General features: G+C 42.5%; 1 protein-coding gene across 7 annotated transcripts in view; it reads left to right on the top strand.

Annotated features, from left to right (window-relative positions):
* Positions 1 to 20,114, top strand: part of UBR4 (ubiquitin protein ligase E3 component n-recognin 4) — an 89,185-nt gene that overhangs the window by 35,711 nt on the left and 33,360 nt on the right. For 4 of the 7 annotated variants that reach the window (XM_075172583.1, XM_075172586.1, XM_075172588.1 and 1 more), the window contains 30 exons: positions 58 to 232; positions 468 to 605; positions 1,055 to 1,176; positions 1,530 to 1,641; positions 2,170 to 2,300; positions 2,442 to 2,619; positions 2,812 to 2,916; positions 3,406 to 3,561; positions 4,239 to 4,407; positions 5,125 to 5,221; positions 5,658 to 5,765; positions 6,246 to 6,362; positions 7,543 to 7,752; positions 8,493 to 8,642; positions 9,352 to 9,579; positions 9,693 to 9,771; positions 10,234 to 10,476; positions 11,392 to 11,560; positions 12,179 to 12,323; positions 13,019 to 13,104; positions 13,593 to 13,680; positions 13,814 to 14,007; positions 15,039 to 15,278; positions 16,415 to 16,553; positions 17,101 to 17,226; positions 17,394 to 17,522; positions 17,984 to 18,327; positions 18,562 to 18,652; positions 19,038 to 19,122; positions 19,518 to 19,645. In XM_075172583.1, the coding sequence (XP_075028684.1) occupies positions 58 to 232; positions 468 to 605; positions 1,055 to 1,176; positions 1,530 to 1,641; positions 2,170 to 2,300; positions 2,442 to 2,619; positions 2,812 to 2,916; positions 3,406 to 3,561; positions 4,239 to 4,407; positions 5,125 to 5,221; positions 5,658 to 5,765; positions 6,246 to 6,362; positions 7,543 to 7,752; positions 8,493 to 8,642; positions 9,352 to 9,579; positions 9,693 to 9,771; positions 10,234 to 10,476; positions 11,392 to 11,560; positions 12,179 to 12,323; positions 13,019 to 13,104; positions 13,593 to 13,680; positions 13,814 to 14,007; positions 15,039 to 15,278; positions 16,415 to 16,553; positions 17,101 to 17,226; positions 17,394 to 17,522; positions 17,984 to 18,327; positions 18,562 to 18,652; positions 19,038 to 19,122; positions 19,518 to 19,645 (4,482 nt within the window). The remainder of the gene's footprint in view (positions 1 to 57; positions 233 to 467; positions 606 to 1,054; positions 1,177 to 1,529; positions 1,642 to 2,169; positions 2,301 to 2,441; positions 2,620 to 2,811; positions 2,917 to 3,405; positions 3,562 to 4,238; positions 4,408 to 5,124; positions 5,222 to 5,657; positions 5,766 to 6,245; positions 6,363 to 7,542; positions 7,753 to 8,492; positions 8,643 to 9,351; positions 9,580 to 9,692; positions 9,772 to 10,233; positions 10,477 to 11,391; positions 11,561 to 12,178; positions 12,324 to 13,018; positions 13,105 to 13,592; positions 13,681 to 13,813; positions 14,008 to 15,038; positions 15,279 to 16,414; positions 16,554 to 17,100; positions 17,227 to 17,393; positions 17,523 to 17,983; positions 18,328 to 18,561; positions 18,653 to 19,037; positions 19,123 to 19,517; positions 19,646 to 20,114) is intronic. The other 3 variants (XM_075172584.1, XM_075172589.1, XM_075172585.1) reach the window with 2 other exon arrangements.

Raw genomic sequence — 20,114 nt, 5'->3', positions numbered from 1 at the left:
CAGTTGCCTTGTGCTGCTGTCTGTTTTTCTTTGCCTATGTTATCTTTCACTTTACAGGATCAAGCATTGTTAAGTAAAGCCATTCAGTATTTGAGTTCCTCAACCAAAGAAGGAAAGGACCTTGATCCTGAAGTGTTTCAGAGGCTGGTCATCACTGCTCGATCCATTGCTATTATGAGACCAAACAACCTGGTCCATTATACGGAGTCAAAGCTGCCACAGTTGGAAACAGGTAGAGAAGGCTAGATTTTTCTTCAACTTTCTCTTGTGATAACTGAACATGTCTTCGGGTATCTGGTTCGGTGTGACAGGGATTGTATTTGACACATTTGTTAGGCATGCGATAGTCCTTGTAATAAGGACATCAGAGCCTCTAACAAAAGCCATTTCAAGTAAACTTGGTGTTACCCTGTTTGTTAACATTTTCCCCTGCACATACCTGACAACTGTTTTTTCAATCTGTACAGAGAATGAAGAAGGGCAAGAGGCCCAGAAACACACTGAAGGAGATGGCTGCACATTTATTACCCAGCTGGTCAATCACTTCTGGAAGCTACATGCATCAAAACCCAAAAACGCCTTCCTTGCCCCTGCCTGCTTGCCAGGTGTGCTAGCTTTTCTTTTGCTATTGTAAAGCTTGTGTATTTTGAAGGAGCCTATTTTAAGCTTGTAAACAGAGAAAATGACTTGTTCCAAACTAGGCTTAAGGTGTTAATGATGCAATGAATGCTTTCTAAGGTATATCGGCTCTAATGTTTTTGTTCAAAAGTATGTGTATTGTGCTAGTAAAAAGGGACTGATCATTGATTTATTCACATTTGACTTCATGGATGGTGTTAAGAGGATACTCAGTGGTGCTGGTATATGGCGTACACAGTATTCCATTAGGCAGACAAGACTGGTGTGTAAGCTCATTTTGGGTGAAACTTCAATATATTTGTGATGCTAACATTGTGCCTTGAAGTCTACAAACAAAAGACGCTTCCTGCAGTGTCTTGCTCTATGTGCTGAAATGGAAAGATAGTTTATTAGTCCTGCTTTTATTCCTCCTTAGGTCTCACTCATGTTGAAGCCACAGTCAATGCTTTGGTGGATATTATCCATGGATACTGCACGTGTGAACTGGATTGTATCCATACAGCATCCAAGATCTACATGCAGATGTTACTTTGCCCAGTAAGTAATCTTTCTGTGCATCAGCCTATAACACTGGTAATACGAAGAGAATAATAACACATAGTACAGGTACAAAATAGAGGCATGCAGCCAAAAACATAGAGCCAGAAGTGAATGAAGGAGAAATTTCTGTCCTTGTATTTTAGTAATGTTTGTGATGTGCTGCATGTGGAACGATAAGTATTGCTTTATTGCTGGGGGAAACAGGGAGTTTAGAAGTTGGGCAGTGACATATGTCTTATGTGAATCATGACCAACAGAGAGTCATAAGTGTATTTTTAGCTATCTTTCCAAATACTGTGAATAAGCACTTAAAGCTTAAGAAGTTTAATGATTAACTATTAACCCTCTAGGATCCTGCAGTGAGCTTTTCTTGCAAACAAGCTTTGATCAGAGTTCTGAGACCGAGGAACAAGCGGAGACACGTCACCTTGCCGTCCTCCCCTCGGAGCAATACTCCTATGGGTATGCAAGATCCATTCATCTTTGCCTTTAAATGAGCGTGACCTACTTTATTTGTCAGAAAAGACAAGAAAATAAAGTAGTCTTTTAAATGGGACAAAAAAAAGTCTTTTTCCTTTCTTTTCTCTCTCTTGCCCCCTAAAAACCTGTGGTTTTTTTATAAACATTCACCTCTTCTGTGATGTTCTTGGATTCAAAGAGGAGAGATCTCTGAGATATTCCCATTTCAGTGTTAGGGAAATCTGACTGTTTTATCTAGGGGGTGGTAATGCAGACTGTCCCAGTATTTCTGTGAATATTTTCAAGTCCTTATAAACCAGTCATCAAGATGTGTGCGGACCAAAATTAGGGTATCGGATCTCCATCCAAGAGCTACTTTTTTTAGCATTGACATGAATTGTAGTTGTCATAGAATCTGTTGGTGACCGGGGGTAAACTGAGGACAGATTGGGGTTTTCTCCAGCATTCATTACCTTGTTCATGATGATGTGAGGGAAGAGCACATTTGTGAATTAATCCTTTGTAACTCAGGAGATAAGGATGATGATGATGATGACGATGCAGAAGACAAGTTGCAGAGTTCTGGGATAGCAAATGGTGAGCATATCCGACAAGAGAGCCAGGAGCAAAGCGAAGTTGATCACGGGGACTTTGAGATGGTGGTAAGTCCAGAGTGCTTCTCTTTGGAGCCTTTTAAGTATGTTAGGTCCTTGAGTTTAATTTAGTTATGATGAATCAGTTTGAAATGTTCCATTAGCTGGTGGTGGTTTGGTGAAAGTTCTCACTGTGTTTCCTCTCCATAGTCTGAATCTATGGTTCTGGAGACTTCTGAAAATGTGAATAATGGGAACCCTTCTCCCCTGGAGGCTCTTCTGGCTGGAGCAGAGGGATTCCCTCCTATGCTGGATATTCCTCCAGATGCAGATGATGAAACAATGGTGGAATTGGCCATTGCCCTGAGCCTGCAACAAGATCAGCAAGGTAAGATGTAGGCATTATTGGCAGTCAGAAAGATAAAGAGAATGTGAGGAAACTGGGAAGGAGACAGAGCAGAAGCTGTTGATGTCACCACCAACAAAGCAAAGATAGTAGAACTATGAAATGTATAGATAAGGCCAGAGTTAACATAATTTTCTTATAGAAAGGTACTCATAATTTGTTTTCTTCTTGCAGGAAGCAGCAGTAGTGCGCTTGGACTTCAGAGCTTAGGACTGTCTGGCCAAGCACCCAGCTCTTCCTCTCTTGATGCCGGAACGCTCTCAGATACAACAGCATCAGGTAACTGTTCACTGCGAGGAATCAAGCTTTTTTGATTTTGACCTAAATAATGACTTAAAATTTGTTTGTAAATACAATTTTGAAGAACCAATTATTACTGTTAGCTTCATGTATTTTTGATAGCATGTTTATGACCTTTTCCTGCTTTGATGGACTTTTGTTATAGGCTTCTGAGGACGTTATTTCCTCTTCTTAAAATAAAGCAGACAAAATAAACCATATATTGTATTCCCTTTGCATTTATAAATAATAGGCATTGTTCTTCAAATAACTTGTATAATTGTCTATTTGATGAGAAGGTTTGCTTCTCAGGGTATCGCCCCGCCACTGCTTTTAGCAGACTTAAATGTACTGATGGACACTTCTAAGTTCCCTTTTGATTTGTAGTTGAAAATTGACACAAAAACAAAGACGAATATTCGTGGCTTTTCTTTCGTAGCATGTACTTCTTTTGAAGTTCTATCAAGACAGTGTTTTTACTTGTAACAGCTCTCTTTATTCTCTTAGCTCCAGCGTCTGATGATGAAGGCAGCACAGCTGCAACAGATGGCTCAACTCTTCGGACTTCACCTGCAGACCACGGTGGGAGCGTGGGCTCCGAGAGCGGTGGCAGCGCGGTGGACTCCGTAGCTGGTGAGCACAGTGGTAAGTATCTCTTGCTGCGCCAGTGTCTGTACATCTGTTTTCTACTGTAATAGGACTTTACCAGAGTGAGAGGGGGTGGGTAATCCCTGGCCAAGAAGAAATCTCTGTTCCAAATAGATGATGCCATGCATCATTTTATGGTTACTGCCAAAGTGCCATGCAGACTGAGTATTTGCTCACTTTTTGTAGTTTTCTAGAAATGTGGAATCTGGATTCAGTAGTTTTTGCTGGCCTGTAATAACAGAATGCAGTAGCCTAGAGCAAGACTGAAAGGATTCACTATACTGCTGGATAAGTTTGGATGGGATAGAATTAATTTCTCGCTCTTTTGCTTGGGACTGATACCCAGGTAAAATTAATCACGGACTTTAATAAAAAAATTTTGTCTGCGCTGCCCATCCTGTATATAACATGCCTCTTCTGACTTGGTTTAAGTTACTGCTGTGGAACCAATTCAATTTGGGCCACAAAGATGAGACTGGCAAACAAAAGAATGGTAGGGGTGTTAAGTTGCATCTGTAGAAATTACTGTCTTCTAGCTTTAAGAAGATAACCGAAAACACCGTCTCCTTAGAACCATAATTCCAAAGGATAGTTCAGCTGCGTCAGTTGCTGTGAAGCGGACCAGAGGCATGTTCAGTTGTGCTGACATTGTCTTTTCCTTTTTTCGTTTTCAGTGTCTGGCCGTAGTAGTGCCTATGGGGACACGACAGCTGAGGGCCACCCTGCTGGACCAGGCAGCGTCAGCTCAAGCACAGGCGCTATCAGCACCACCACAGGCCAGCAAGAGGGAGATGGTTCAGAAGGGGAAGGGGAGGCAGAAGGAGATGTCCACACCAGCAACAGGCAAGGGGTTTTGTTTTCCTCTTCAAGAATAGCACATCTGGTCTGCAGTGTCGTTGTTTATAGAGGAGTGGACTATAGGTGCCAAAATTCAGAGATTTGTGACACTGTTGGATAGTAAAAATCAAAAGTCAGAAAGATAGAATAGAGCAAACTATGCCAGGAGAATGCCTCCCTCTGTGACATCTTACACATACCTAATGTGTGTCCCACAAAACTGCTGCCTGTACAAAGTGATGAAAAAAATCCTGCATGAGTCTATTAAACAGAGGAATCGCTAAAATCCACAGCTTGGGAGGTTGTGAAATTCAGCGGTAGGAAAAAAGTATGTGCAGGAGTGCTAAGCACTTTGGGAAAGATCTGCAGTTTTTAATTCTGTGGGAACAGATGCTCAGTCATTTTTACAGTGCGGTTTGGAACTGATTTGTAGTATCTGTTTCTAGACAGTTGAATTCTGCGAGTAGTCATGGTAGGCAGTGTAGTTCTGAAGTGAAGAACTACGTCCATCGTCAGAGTTGCTCTGCATCTTTGACATCGATTGACTGTAAGGTCTGAGGGAGTCCACTCCTGTCTGTGCTGATTTGATGACGTTAGGATTTCTTCATGCTCTGAATTTACGTGGTAAATTGTAGTGCTCTGTTGGTAATCCTGCTGGGTCTAATATTTCTTGTGATGTGTCTGAAGTCCTTTGTTTCTGATTCCTGGCTTCTGACTTCCCAGGCTGCATATGGTCCGACTGATGTTGCTGGAGAGGCTGCTGCAAAACTTACCTCAGCTGAGGAATGTTGGAGGAGTCCGGGCCATTCCTTACATGCAGGTAACTGAGGAGGGCTCAAGGGTTAAGCCTTAATAAAACAGTTAACCACTACTACTACTGCCGGGTTTCTGTTTGCACATGCTTTTCCCTTCCTCTTTCCTGCCCAGTCACAGTGTGTGAGTCCAGCTCTAAAGTGTTTGGTCAGTTGCACAGCATTCCTTACCGGCAGATTTTTGCTAGATGTGTACTCTTTCTCAGCGTGGCATTAGTTGGCTGATGAGCCTCAGGGCTAAAATCCTTGAACCCCGATGTATTTGGGAGGGTCTTTTGGGTTTATACTGAATGCTCATATTAGGGTGTGATGGTGCAGGCAGAATTTGGGGAAGAACATAAATTAATCAAGATAAAAACTGCAGGGGTTTTGTGAAAGATAAACTGTATTTATCTTAAAAACATGGAACCTGCCTTCTTTCAATTCTCTGACTTCTATTCCCAGGTTATTCTGATGCTCACAACAGACCTAGATGGAGATGATGAGAAAGACAAGGGAGCTTTAGATAACCTTCTGTCCCAACTGATTGCAGAACTGTGCATGGACAAAAAGGTAAGCTGTGGTATGAGCACACGCTCTTTGATTTCCTCCTTCTAGACAGGGCTTCTTCCCATGGAGGAATTAAATGCATAGGAGTCATAGAAACACATTGCTGTATGGATGTGTTCAGGCAGTTTATTTCTCTTGGCTCACTTCACATAAGGTAGAAAATGACATGAGTGTAACTCTCACTGTTTCCTGGTTCTGGCATCCACAAGTGAGCATGAAAATTTGTTTCGCTTGAATTCAACTCTTAAAACAGGCATGATCGGTGATGCATAACTGACATATATACCTTTTCATTTGTGTAATACTGTTCTCTGGCATCCAGGCCACTGTCTACCCTTATATAGAGGAATTTGTGCTGGTTTTTTAGTATTACTGCTTGAGCTTAAATTAGAAATGCTTTATGAGGATCAGAGCACTGAAATTTAGATGTTTAGGACATTGTTCTCATCACTGTAAGTAAGCAAGCAAGCTCTCTCCTTGCAGGATGTGTCTAAGAAAAATGAACGCTCTCCTGTGAATGAAGTGCACTTGGTGGTAATGAGGCTGCTTAGTGTGTTCATGTCCAGAACTAAGTCAGGATCCAAGTCTTCCATTTGTGAGGTACATTCTTCAAATTGCTTTGTCAGGGGGATGATGTGGTTGGGGGGCTTTTGTTCATCAAAGATGGTCTAAAAGCTATTAACTGAAATAGCTGGTCTAAAACTGAAAAACAGTTAAAAGTGCTTTGGAAAAATTTATGAGGCATCTGTAATGTTACTTGACACTTCTGAAAAAAGATCTTTGCTGAAACTCAGAATGGAGAAAACCGACATTTAAAGACAACTGGATTCACTTGTTTTGTGTGTGGTTTCTGACTGAGCTGAGGGCAGCACATTAATGATGTTATTTAAAACGGTCTAGCAGATTTTTTCCTTGCATCTTATTGGCGCTGAATGGGTTAAAGAGGATTTGTAATGTGATTATTGGAAAGCAATATGCTGCTGTGTCAACGTAAAAGTCGCTAAGAGGATTCCTTAGATATTTGTTGCTAAAAGGTACAGTAATAAGGCATAAAAAGCAGTATGTGTGGTGGGAAGGAGATTAATAAAAAAGCATAGAGGTTAAAAAATTTAGTCTGAACTGCATCAAATTTTAATGAGCTTATGAGCTGTGGGGTTTGTTTGGATTTACAGGGCTGCTTTAATAGTTTTATTTACAGTAGCTTTTTCTCCAGCCTTTGTTATTCACTTGAGCTTCCCACAGAAATCAAAGCTCATCGTCTTGCAGAATGCAGGTGGAGCAATACCTGGGTGGAGCAGAGCCTCTGAGCGGCATCTGCAACAGGGACTCTTTCTCTACCAGAATTCACCCCCAGCTGGCCAAATCCCAGATAAACAAATAGAAATCCCAACTTTAAAAAGAAAAAAAAAGAAAAAAAAAAAGAAGGGGAAAAAAGGAAGGAAAAAAAAAAGCCCTAGTTGTCTAATCCATAGCAGAGTGGCCTCTGGCACATGTGTCGAGGGGAGATTAGACTTAAGAGGAGATTTTATTTGTTTTCCTTTACTAAGCGCTTGTTCAAAAGAGTCTCTGTAAATATTTGAGTTGCTTTTCATAAGCACAAAAAACCAAAAACCCCAACCTCAGACAAACCCCAAACTTAAAAGCTGCCTGTAAAGTTTCATAAAAACCTGCTCTCTTATCCATACTGTCAGCAACTGCTGTCTGATTCTCACAGCTTCCCCTGCTCTTCCGACACGGTGGTTCTCAGGTGCTCTAGTAATCCCTCTCCTCTTTGTTTCAGTCTTCCTCCCTCATCTCTAGTGCCACTGCTGCTGCGTTGTTGAGCTCTGGTGCTGTTGACTACTGTCTGCATGTGCTGAAGTCTTTGCTGGAGTACTGGAAAAGCCAGCAGAATGACGAGGAGCCTGTAGCCACCAGCCAGCTCCTGAAACCTCACACTACTTCTTCTCCACCTGACATGAGCCCTTTTTTCCTCCGCCAGTACGTGAAGGTGAGTCCTACCCTACGCTGTTAGCATTACACGACCTGCCTTAAAAGGCTGCCGCACAGAAGCAAGTAAAAGCATCTTTGCAGAACTGGTTTTCCCTTGGTAGTGCAATTAAAATCGGTTCCCTTAGCGTGTAGTTACAACTAGGATTGCTCTGAGTTCTCTGACAGAGCAGCCCCGCTCGCTATATCCATCGATGCTCTCCTAAACCAGGCAGTTCTGTGGAGCCGCTGTCGCTGTTTCTGGTTGAAGTGTTAATCTTTCCGAAGGCAAGCTACTCCGTCGTGTGACTCCTTTTGCTTGGCAGGCAGAATTTCTGAACCACCGCTACTTATGTGGCAAGGAAGCCTAGCAGTTGATGGGGATTTCCACACTAAATCCTAGAAACCTGTTCAGCCACCATGCTGCCTTTATGCTAAGATGCTGCTGGTGGGGGCGGGCTGAGATATGTACAGGTGCAGTGAAAAAAGCCTAGTTAAATGTAAGAATGTCTTCTAAGTTGAAGGCTCATATATTAAAATACCTTATTACTACAGACTAGCTTACTGCATCCTAGTTGCCATCTAGTTGAAGTCCTCATGCAGGTTTGTTTTTTTATTTATCAGTTGGGAACAGTTCTTCTGGCTGCAAAGGTGCAGAAGAGCTTTGTTTTTAGAAAATCAAGAAATGTACCCTGTAGCTTGTCATGACACCACACTGGGACTGTTCAGTGCCAGAGCCTGATAGATTGCCCTTGCTTTCAGGGTCATGCTGCAGATGTTTTTGAGGCCTACACTCAACTCCTGACAGAGATGGTACTGCGACTGCCCTATCAGATCAAGAAGATTGCAGACACAAACTCCCGCATCCCACCTCCCATCTTTGATCACTCCTGGTTTTACTTTTTGTCTGAGGTAAGTGAGAAACCTACAGGTTTTAACAAAAATTTTTAGTAATGTTACCTTTCATGGGGGAGGTGAGCTTTTGAAGGACTGATCTCAGAGTCATCTCTGATTTGTTTTCTCCCCCTTGAAAGAAGGTAAACTCTCAGCTTTCTTTTATTCCTGTTGAACAGGAATCTATAGAAAAGCATATGTGAAAAAGTAAGGTTGCCATTGCTCTCTGTACCTCAATGTTTGCTGCCAGAAAACTCGAACAGAAAACTTTCTCTGAGATGGTACGATGTAACATCGTGCTTGGCTGTTGGTACTTAGTCCTTAAAAAAGAAATCAGTGAGATATTTGGAGTATATCTTTTCAGTTCCTTTGGTTGTATAGCTTCCTACCTGAGATAACAAGTTATCTTACATTTCCACAAGTTTGGGGAAGGATTTCTTAATTAGGCTTGACTAGCTTTTTGTTTGAGGTCACAGATGACAAAGAATGGTTTTCAGAAGCGGTTTCATAATTGCACAGCTCAGGATGCTGCAGTGTTGCTGTGCAGTGTTTCTTCTGCCCGTGACTTGCTTTTACGGGTGACTTTACAGTACCTTAAAGCTGACAGATTCATTAATGCATCTCCCGTATCTTTTCTTTTTGTAAGAAAACGCATCGTATTTTTGTTGGCGCAGGTTGCCTACTGGTGAGTTCACAGTGCTGATGTTGTAGGCTTTTCTTTGTCTAGTACCTGATGATCCAGCAGACTCCATTCGTGCGCCGCCAAGTCCGCAAGCTTTTGCTCTTTATCTGTGGATCAAAGGACAAATACCGCCAGCTCAGAGACCTTCACACCTTGGACTCTCATGTTCGTGGAATCAAAAAGCTCCTAGAAGAGCAAGGCATTTTCCTCCGTGCCAGTGTGGTCACAGCAAGTTCAGGCTCTGCGCTGCAGTACGATACGTTGATCAGCTTGGTAAGGAAAAGTGTGCCACCGTACTAGGAAAAAAGCGTATGTTGCACTTACGTAAGGTGTCAGTAATAGAAATACTGACATGGTGTTTAATCCTGTCCCATTGTGCCTTTCAGATGGAGCATTTAAAGGCTTGTGCGGAGATCGCCACACAGCGAACAGTAAACTGGCAGAAATTCTGCATTAAAGATGACTGTGAGTGCTTTCTCTGAGAGTATGTGAGGGACCAGAGGGGATGCATTACGTGTCTTGGTTTGAATCAAGACTTCTCAGATGGGGAAGCTCAGCAGAGAAGAAGGGGGGACACAGCTGAGAGTTTTGAGTAGGACTGAACTGTTTCCAGTACTAGTTATCACAGTGCTCTAATTGCATCTGTTCCTTAGCTAAAGAACACAATATGGTGTAATAGATAACTTACAAGAACAAGAATAGGACATCTCTTGCTTGCACTGCTATTATTCCAGTGTGTAATTTGGGATGAAACGCTTTACCTTGGTGTACTCAGATGTTGTGCTTCTATAGTGTAGGGACAGGAAGGTTCTGCGAGGTTGTGGGACGGTCCTTGTCATGTTCAAAGGGTTTTTTGTTTTGGGCTGGGGTTATTTTACTTGCTTTTTTATAATTCAGACTTCAAAGATTTTCTTCTTCCCTCTGCAGCGGTTCTCTATTTCCTCCTTCAAGTCAGCTTCCTGGTAGATGAAGGAGTGTCGCCAGTTCTCCTGCAGCTGCTGTCTTGTGCTCTGTGTGGCAGTAAAGTGCTGTCCGTGGCTTCATCCTCTGGATCATCAAGCACCTCTTCCACCTCTGCTCCTGCAGCATCGGGCTCTGGGCAGCCAGCAACACAGAGCAAATCCTCCACTAAAAAGAGCAAGAAAGAAGAAAAGGAAAAGGAGCGAGAGGGTGAGCTGCAGCTGTGCCCTATTCTGTGGTGTTTTTAGGGATGAAGTCTGCTGCTCTCAGCCCTTCTTATTTCTATTTAGAGAGAGCTGCTTGCTTCTCGTTGTGAAAGGGTCATGGATCGTGGCAAGGGCACTTTCAGACTTCAGCAATAATTAGGAGAGAAGAGCAGTTTTACAGTATGTAGATTGGAGAGGGGCAAAGATGAAGCAGTATGCCCTAAGAGTTGGGGCTGAAGTTAAGTGCTGAGTATATCCCAAACACACTCTGAGTATTTATTAACTTGCCTGGGCTTTAAGTTACATAATGTAAATTGCCTGTTCCAGTGACCAAGTAGCTTCCACCTAACTTGGCTATCCTGTGTCGTAGGAGGTTGAAAAGCTCATGGGGATTAAAACAAGTACTGGAGATGCACACCCAGTTAGCTCTGCTCTTCAATGTTTATGTTCAGACTTGTTTCCTCTGACTGACTTGTAAGCTGTGTTGGAGCCAGGGCTGCTGCTTAATGGATATCCAAAGTCCTGGGAAAGTAATTAAGCTTTCCTATAAAAGTCATGGGCATAAATTCTCTCTTGGCTTTTCTTCAAGGAACCATTTTGGCTTTCTCTATCAGATGATTCTCTGTGAGTCTTTTCACTGCCCCATGGTTAATCCTTTTCTTTTTATCAGGATGTGTAGCACATTTCTCACATCCTTACTGGCAAGTGTTCCAGCAGTTTTTTTCTGCGTTAGTCAGGAGGACTAGGTTATATTTTTGGAAAAAGAAAGGAACATTAAACTTGCTTGTTGCCTGAAACACAGTAATTTGTCCCCATTATCCTCGCTCTATGATCTATAAAATAGGAAACTGGCCTGCCTGTGAGATACTCCATTCATCTGCTTTCCTAAGTCTTTCTTGTGCCACCCGGTGTCCCCTAGGCGAGAGTTCGGGCAGTCAGGAAGATCAGCTGTGTACAGCTCTGGTGAACCAGCTGAACAAGTTCGCTGATAAGGAGACCCTCATTCAGTTCCTGCGTTGCTTCTTGCTGGAGTCCAACTCATCCTCCGTGAGATGGCAGGCCCACTGCCTCGCGCTCCACATCTACAGGTGAGCTGGGAGGGAGTCTCTGACCTGGCTCTTCTTAGCCAGTCTCAGCTCAGTTATGGAGAGCTCTCTCCTTGTGTAAGAGTTAAAGCTTGAGCCTCTGTCCTGAAGGATGCTGACGCTTGCAGATGATTGCATCCCCTTGAATTGCTCACACCATTTTGCAGTTATTGGGGCTGGAGGTAGAAGTTGGGACTTATTCATTACTGATCAACTTGAGTTATCATCTGCAAGAAGCATTTTATTTCTGTCTGTAGAATCTGGCTCCTGACATCTACAGGAGTAGGTACTTGTGAGAGAGTGGATTTCTAAGGCAGATGCAGACTCATACAGTTTAAAAGGTGGGAGTTATGTGGGGAAAGGCACACTTCAGGGTGCTGAACTCCTTCAGGACTCTATTCAGTTGTTGCCAGACAGCTGTTTTCATTTCAGAGAGTGCAGGAAAACTGCTGGTGGCAAGAAGAGATGAGATTTAACTCTGTGAACTCTGATGTATAGCAAGATAATAGTTTCCAAGTTTGGTGAACTGTAGCATGTATTTTCCTTTTGAATAAGATTGTGTGCTCTCTGGTCTATATGGCTATCTTTACAAGCCTAATTGATCTGTAATCCATTCAACAGGAACTCTAACAAGTCTCAGCAGGAATTACTGTTGGATCTCATGTGGTCAATCTGGCCAGAACTTCCAGCCTATGGAAGAAAGGCTGCCCAGTTTGTAGATCTCCTGGGATACTTCTCTCTGAAAACACAGCAGACTGAGAAAAAGGTACGGTGTCATTCTGAAAAGGACGAACAGCATCCCAGTGCCTGCTGCTTCCTATGAATTATGTTAGTGCTCTTTATGATACAGCTGGGGCAGATTTTCTGTCAAAAGAGCTTCTGGGGGAAATTTTTTTTTTCCAAAATTTGAAAGGCAGGGTCCTTAAGAAATTGGAGAGTGTGGATTTTTTGTTTTATTGTTTTGGGGTTTTTTGGTTTGTTTTTATTTATTTATTTATTTAGAAGAAAACTTCTTTCCCACAGGAAGCCTTTGTGGGAAAATACATTTATCTGCTAGCTCTGATTTTTAGATTCTTGGTATTTCAGCTACTAGAAATCTTTTGTAACCATGACTCTTGAACAAAGGAAGTGGTAGGATTTCTTAGAGGACCAGTGGGCTTAGGAACAAATAATTTAGATGCACTGATACTTGCATGTGTATGTTTAAAGAGCTGGGAATGCCTTACGAATCTTGGCAGGCATTTGCAGTGATTGGCTGACAAATAGCATTGTTATTGTGGTAAAGGTCTAATTTTAGGATCTATTACATTCCTGGGTAATGACTTAACCACATAAATTCCTGTGGGTATAGTGCGTGCATCTTCTGGGGGACCTGGAATGCCACAAGATGAGATATCTTTATGTCTCTGTAGCAATAAAAGAAAATGTTGGGAAGACAATATTTTCCTAATTGTATTTCAGTTGAAGGAATACTCCCAAAAGGCTGTGGAGATCCTCCGGACTCAAAACCACATTCTTACCAACCACCCTAACTCCAACATTTACAAGTGAGTTACTTCTGACTTTGATCCATTTCACTAAAGGAGCTTTTCGGCAGACGATCTGTGATCCACAGGGGAATACACAATTCTTCTAATAAAACTGTGGTGGAGGAAGGACCCCTACTGAGATTGCATGCTTGCTACAGCTGGCCTTGGGAGAATAGCAGATTCCTTTCCGCCATCTGAAAAACGTGACATTCGATGCGCTATCAGCAGTAGTTTGGCTTTAGCTTTTTTGCTTTCATTTTCGGTAAATGTTACAAAATATTAGGAGCAACTGGAGAATATAGACTTGCAGAATTAAGTGTTGTGTTCTTAGTCATACCTTGGCAATTAATAATTATGCTAAAATGCTGCCTAGAGAAAAACAGTAATTTTCAATATGCTTTATATTGTAACACTTCTGTTACCAAAACTATTGTGATTGAATGGGTTGTGTTTAAAACACAGTGAATGCCAAATTACATATGTCATTGTTCTTCCCCTCATTCCAGCACGCTGTCTGGGCTGGTGGAATTTGATGGCTATTACCTGGAGAGTGATCCTTGCCTTGTCTGCAACAATCCAGAGGTGCCCTTCTGTGTAAGTAACTGCTTTCTTAAACCCTTTCCAATTAAAGGGATCCCAGCCGTTTACAGCAGCGTGATTTGCTGTGTTTCTGATTTTTTTGGGATGTAATCATACAGGCGGTGTGTCCTTGTTTCTGTCTTCTCAGTACATAAAGCTTTCCTCCATTAAAGTGGACACGCGGTATACTACCACCCAGCAAGTGGTGAAGCTAATCGGCAGCCACACCATCAGCAAAGTGACAGTGAAGATAGGAGACCTGAAACGAACCAAAATGGTCCGAACCATCAACCTCTATTACAACAACAGGACAGTGCAAGCCATAGTGGAGCTGAAAAACAAGTACGTTCATCCATGTTTTTTGTGTGCAAGTCTCCGAATTTGACATTATGATTTCTACTGAGGTGCCTGGCTTCTTATTTTAGCTAACGTTCTTTCTTAGACTATTACTCATCACTGTCAGCCCACATGGGAGTGGGATTGTTCTGAATCTCTTACAATAAATTGTTGAAGAAAAGATCCAGATTTCACCTAGAGCTTGAAATACGCTTGTAAAATTTGTACAGGCTCAGTTTTAAGCACCTAACTTAATTGTGTGGAAACCAGCATTAATACCAAGGGCACTTCCTGAGAGTTTGACTCAAAGGGATTTGGACCTTGCAGCATGTCCAGAAATGCAGAAGGCATTAACGTTACTTGTTTGAAGCCATGTAGTAGAATTAAAATTAGAAGTTGGATGGCCTAGCTCTCGGCTGCTGCTTTACCCACAAAAAATGGCTCCTTTTCAATACATTGCTCAGTCTGGAGCCAGTTCTGCTTATATGCTTTCCCTTCTTACTTCTTGAGATGTTCTCACCAGAATCAGATCTCTTTGGCTTAGGGATTAATCTGTGCCTGCCGCTTATTGCTTATTTGAAGTCGTAATCCTCTGTGACATCACAAGTGGCTGCTGTGGAGAGGATTATGATGTCACAAAGAGAGGATTCTGACTTCAGGTTGAGAATAAGCAGTGGGAGCAGATGAGATCTTTAGAAGTAAATATCCTGTTTTCATGCAAATGTCCTTACTAATAAAAAAATGGAGGTGAAAATCCCTAGAAAATGTCTGTAGAATTAAAGTTTTTCCATGAGGCATCAACAGCTCTTTAATCCTAAACAGTCTCTCTCTATGAAGAGGATAAAGGCTTAAAATGTATTTCTGGCTACATATCATGTCAATACAGAAGCTAAGGAAACGAATCCTAGAACTGCTCTCCATTCATCCCATTTAAAGTAGATTTGGAGCTGAGAGGGTTGCGTTTGGCTTCTCTTCGTACGTGGGCAGGAGGGTGCTTCCCCACTGAAAAACCATGCTGCTTTCTTTCCTTTTCCCAGGCCGGCTCGTTGGCACAAAGCTAAAAAAGTCCAGCTGACCCCAGGCCAGACGGAGGTGAAGATTGATTTGCCGCTGCCCATTGTGGCTTCGAACCTGATGATTGAATTTGCAGATTTCTATGAGAATTACCAGGCTTCCACGGAGACCCTGCAGTGCCCCCGGTGCAGTGCGTCCGTCCCAGCCAACCCGGGGGTGTGTGGGAACTGCGGCGAAAATGTGTACCAGTGCCACAAGTGCAGGTACATCATCCTCGTTCCTCCCCGTGGAGCCAGCGCCAGGAGTTTACGGAGCCCTTGTGCTGTTGCCCGTGTTGGATGTTCAACAAAATACCCTGCTATTTAAATACATGATTCTGGTTAATACAACCGCACAATCAAATTAGTCGAGAAGTATAAAACAGGCTTACAGGGATTTAATGTTAATGCAGGCTATCAAAGGAAACCTGGTTCGACAATAGTGAAAGAACACAGAAGTTTCAGATCAAGCCCTCAGAAGTTTAAAAAAGAGAATTCCCAGGAGGAGGTTATTTTTGGCCTGCCTGTTCAAGGACATGAGGCTGGAGTTCAATTATACGATTGCAGGGGAGTTTCTCCACAGGATCCCTGACTTAACGTGCAGGACGGACAGTGCTCGCTTGTCTATTCAGAGCTTTTGTTGTACTCTCCTCATTCAGAGCAGGGCTGAGGGCGTAATTTACTGTGTGCTATTCAAGCTTTCACTACAGTATTATAAATCCTTCTCTTTTGTGAGTTTTGTCTCCTTATCTGATATCTCTTCTCCCCTTATTGTTGTCCCATATTCCTCTCTAATCCTCATGGGATTCAAGGTGTTTAGCAGATTCTTTTCATAGATCAGCTGATTATTGGTATATTGGAAGGTTTCCATATCTCTTCTTGAATTATGGGAGCTATAAATCCGTTCATGTCATGCTACTCTAGTCTGCAATGGGATAATAAGTATGCTGTAGCTAGTCCCACTGCAACTGGGTAAAGAGTGAAAGCTATTGAAAGACTAGACCTTACAAAACAAAATGTTTTTTTTTCATCTGTGTTCTCATAAAGGGCACAGTGCTCTAATCTGGCATTCTACTGGGAATAGTTAAAGTAGAATTGTTGGGAACAAATTCACATCTGTTTCTGCTTTTTCCAGCCAGAATGTGGCACCGCTTCTGTAAAGGTTTTTTTGTTGCCTGATTTGTAGGTTTTGGTTCTCATGTATTTGACTTGTGGCTTCCCCAGGGCAGTTTGGTAGGTTAGACGTTTTAAGGGCCATCCTTCTCTTTTACCTACTGAGTCCATTCACAACTTACTTCATTGCCTCAGTTAAATTGATAAAGCTCAACTGCATTCTTTGGCCTTTCTGGCTTGCCTTTCAGATCCATTAATTATGACGAGAAAGATCCCTTCCTTTGCAATGCCTGTGGGTTCTGTAAATATGCTCGCTTTGACTTCATGTTGTATGCCAAGCCTTGCTGTGCAGTGGATCCCATAGAGAATGAAGAGGATCGAAAGAAGGTGAGACTAATAGCAGATTCATTAAGGAAATGCTGTATCTCTTGGCCAGGTCAACAGTGTAGGGACGTCAGAGGTCCATCCCTCTTGGGAGTAACATGAAAAGCAGTGCTCCTTCAAAGCTTCTTACTGACTAATGCATTCCTTATTTACCGTCTTGCTCCACCAAATAAGTAATTCTTCAAAAGACATAATTCAGTACCTTACTTATAAACTAGCTGTCTAGCACTGCATCTCTTTGCCTTGCTGTGCAAGGGGTTGAATTTGGGTTGTACTGTACGTGTTACCATCCCATCTGAGGAACCCTGCTAACGAATGAAGAACCCATTGCAGTATGTGGCCTGTCCCAAAGGATAAGTGTGCTGAGCATAGTGTCAGCAGAGTGGTACTTGCGGCAGAAGCAGGGTGCAGGATCACCATTTATTTGGGTTTTTTTGCCAGAGAAAGGCAAAAGAGACAGAAGATTTGGAGGTTGGTGGTTGTAGTTCTGTAGAATTAAAAGTTGTGTCTGAACATAAAATACGAGTTTCCTTTCCTTTTTTACACTTAGGCAGTGACAAATATCAACACTCTCCTGGACAAGGCTGACAGAGTGTATCACCAGCTAATGGGACACCGACCGCAGCTGGAAAACCTTCTGTGTAAAGTGAATGAGGCGGCTCCTGAAAAGCCACAGGTAACAAGGGGCAGATGGATCTTGCACAGAACCCCAGGCTGGTGAGACACTGGCCTTTACACTGCCAAAAGCAGCTAAAGGTCCTTGCCTCAGATCCTGCTCTGCAGTTGTTATTTTTGTGTGTAGCCTCCATATATGATTCCTTTTTGTTTTCCCCTCTGTTCCAGGATGAATCTGGTAGTAGTGGAGGGATAAGTTCTACCTCAGCTAGTGTGAATAGATACATACTCCAGTTGGCCCAGGAGTATTGTGGTGACTGCAAGAACTCTTTCGATGAACTTTCCAAAATCATCCAGGTATGATGCGCTTTGATTTGAATTTGGGTCATGTGTTTTCTTCTGTCACCAGATACAGTGCATATCAGAAATAGAAAGTAAGATGTTGCCATTCTGCGTTTAATGATATCGTTAACAATAGGTGATCAGCTGCATATTTTCAGGGAAATAACAAAATAATAATTTCTAAAACCTATGCTTACCATTAATACTATGGATTTGTCACATTTTCAGTGTTACGTTGCATGTAAGGTAAACGACGAGCCTTTAAACAGGGCAGATGACTGGGAGTTAGGCTGATAGTTCTAGTGGATTTCCCAAGTCTGCCATTGACATGAAGGATTTCAAGTTTTGAGATATTTAAAAATGTTAAAAATGTTTCTTCACAAAATATACAGTGAAAATAACCCGTGAATGGGATTAGCAATTATGTGCTGCCTCACAATTCTACAACTTTCATTTCTCCTTCTCTGTGTTTCCAGAAAGTGTTTGCCTCTCGAAAGGAGCTCCTGGAATATGATCTCCAACAGAGAGAGGCAGCAACAAAGTCCTCGCGAACCACTGTCCAACCCACGTTTACTGCCAGCCAGTATCGTGCCTTGTCTGTTCTAGGCTGTGGCCACACATCATCAACTAAATGCTATGGCTGTGCCTCAGCCGTCACTGAACACTGCATAACGCTGCTCCGGGCTTTGGCGACCAACTCTGCCATCAGGCATATCCTTGTGTCCCAGGGCCTTATCCGAGAGCTTTTTGACTACAACCTGCGCCGGGGCGCAGCCACCATGCGGGAGGAGGTCCGTCAGCTCATGTGCCTTCTGACCAGGTTAGTCTGATTCAGTGTTGGCAGCCCTCTGACTTCCAGTGAACGCTGGAAAGCCGCATGCTTGTAAATGCACGATCAGAAGGGAGTAGCTTTATAGGGGAGATACCTTACATCAGCAAACTGTAGACTGTAACTGCTTGTACATTTGTTATCAACTAAGCTGAGATCCCAGGAGCTTTTGGTATTTAGTACGAGCACAGCATAACAGTGTTCTCTTTTTCCTTCTGGAATTAGGGACAATCCAGAGGCCACGCAACAAATGAATGATTTAATCATTGGGAAGGTTTCTGCAGCTCTGAAGGGACACTGGGCAAATCCAGACTTGGTGAGAGACTCCAGTGTTTTCCGATTTGTTTTTTCTGCCCCTCTGCAACTGCTGGTGTATTCTAATCATTGTATCTTCTGTGTTATCACGGTCTGTTTGTAATATGGAACGTGTTTGTGTCTGGATAGGAATTAAGATAAACGTTAGAGTAAAGCACAAAATTATGTGACTAGGTATATGCCTAAGTTTCCTCAGGCAGTTCTGCCTGTCTTGGCTGTTGCTTGCAGCTCTCTCAAATAGGTTGCCAGTTGTCCCAAATGGGCATGGGATTAAATTTACTTAGATCGATGTGTTTTGAACCTGTGTTTTTTAAATACCAGAAGGCAAAAAGGACTGCTGTGTCACCAAGACTTCTTAAGCCTTTGAACATGTGTCTGTGTTACAGGCTAGCAGCCTCCAGTATGAAATGTTGCTGCTAACAGATTCCATCTCGAAGGAAGACAGCTGCTGGGAGCTCCGACTACGTTGTGGTGAGTTCAAACGTCCAGTGTAAAAGCTTTATTTTAAAATGCTATGCCCAGGTCCATGCACTATAGTAAGATTTTAAGGAAGGGAACACATAGCTTGTGATTAGGGTTAAAAATGGAGTTAGCACCAGATAGCTGTGTCTTGGGGTAGTGCGTTTCTTGAAACAGGAGTGCTGAGAAATAGAAAGATGGATGTGTAAAGGGAAGGATGGCAAGACTCTCTTGCTATAATAGAAAATAATTATTTTCCATCCATGGCTGCATGAGAATGTGATAGTTTTGCTTGAGGGTATGAGGTCTTACCTAACTCTAAACACTTTTAATGTGCTGTATAGAGCTGTAGAGGTGTCCTATCTGCAGATCTTACAGTGGAACGAAAATTTATGTCTGTCTTTCAGCTCTCAGCCTCTTTCTGATGGCAGTGAACATTAAGACTCCAGTGGTTGTTGAAAACATCACCCTCATGTGCCTGCGCATTCTTCAAAAGCTGATCAAGCCACCTGCTCCAACCAGCAAGAAGAACAAGGTACTGCCTTAGACAGATGCTGAGCAAAGGATCTGAAAATTTGCTGATTTGTCTGGCACACTGATCTCAGTGATTAATAACTTTGTGAGGACTCCAGGGCTTGCTTTTCCTGGTCACGGTTACTAGGGAAGCGCAAGTCCTGTGACTCTTGTCTTTGCAGACTGCAAATTACAGGTAACTGCTTTCCATTTTTTACTGTTCTTTGGTGGCTTTGACCACTACTATTCAAAACAGGGCTTTGCTTTTTTCTGCTCAGATTAGGGGCATGGGGAAAGAGCTACTTCAAAGCTACGGCTTTGCTATTTTGGGCAAGCTTTTGGTGCTTTCAACAGCTTTGTAAAATCAAGTGCCTAAACATGGTAGAATCAAGTACCTTTGACTCAGATTTTTCAATACAGAGCTACAATTCTGATAAAAATGATTTTGATTGGCTGCTCCTTGATTGTAATTTAGATAACATTTGCAAGGG

Source organism: Calonectris borealis, chromosome 23 (genome assembly GCF_964195595.1).
Source record: "Calonectris borealis chromosome 23, bCalBor7.hap1.2, whole genome shotgun sequence".
Taxonomy (NCBI): domain Eukaryota; kingdom Metazoa; phylum Chordata; class Aves; order Procellariiformes; family Procellariidae; genus Calonectris; species Calonectris borealis.
Note: the sequence above shows the minus strand (reverse complement) of the source record. Positions and strands in the feature narration are given on the sequence as shown.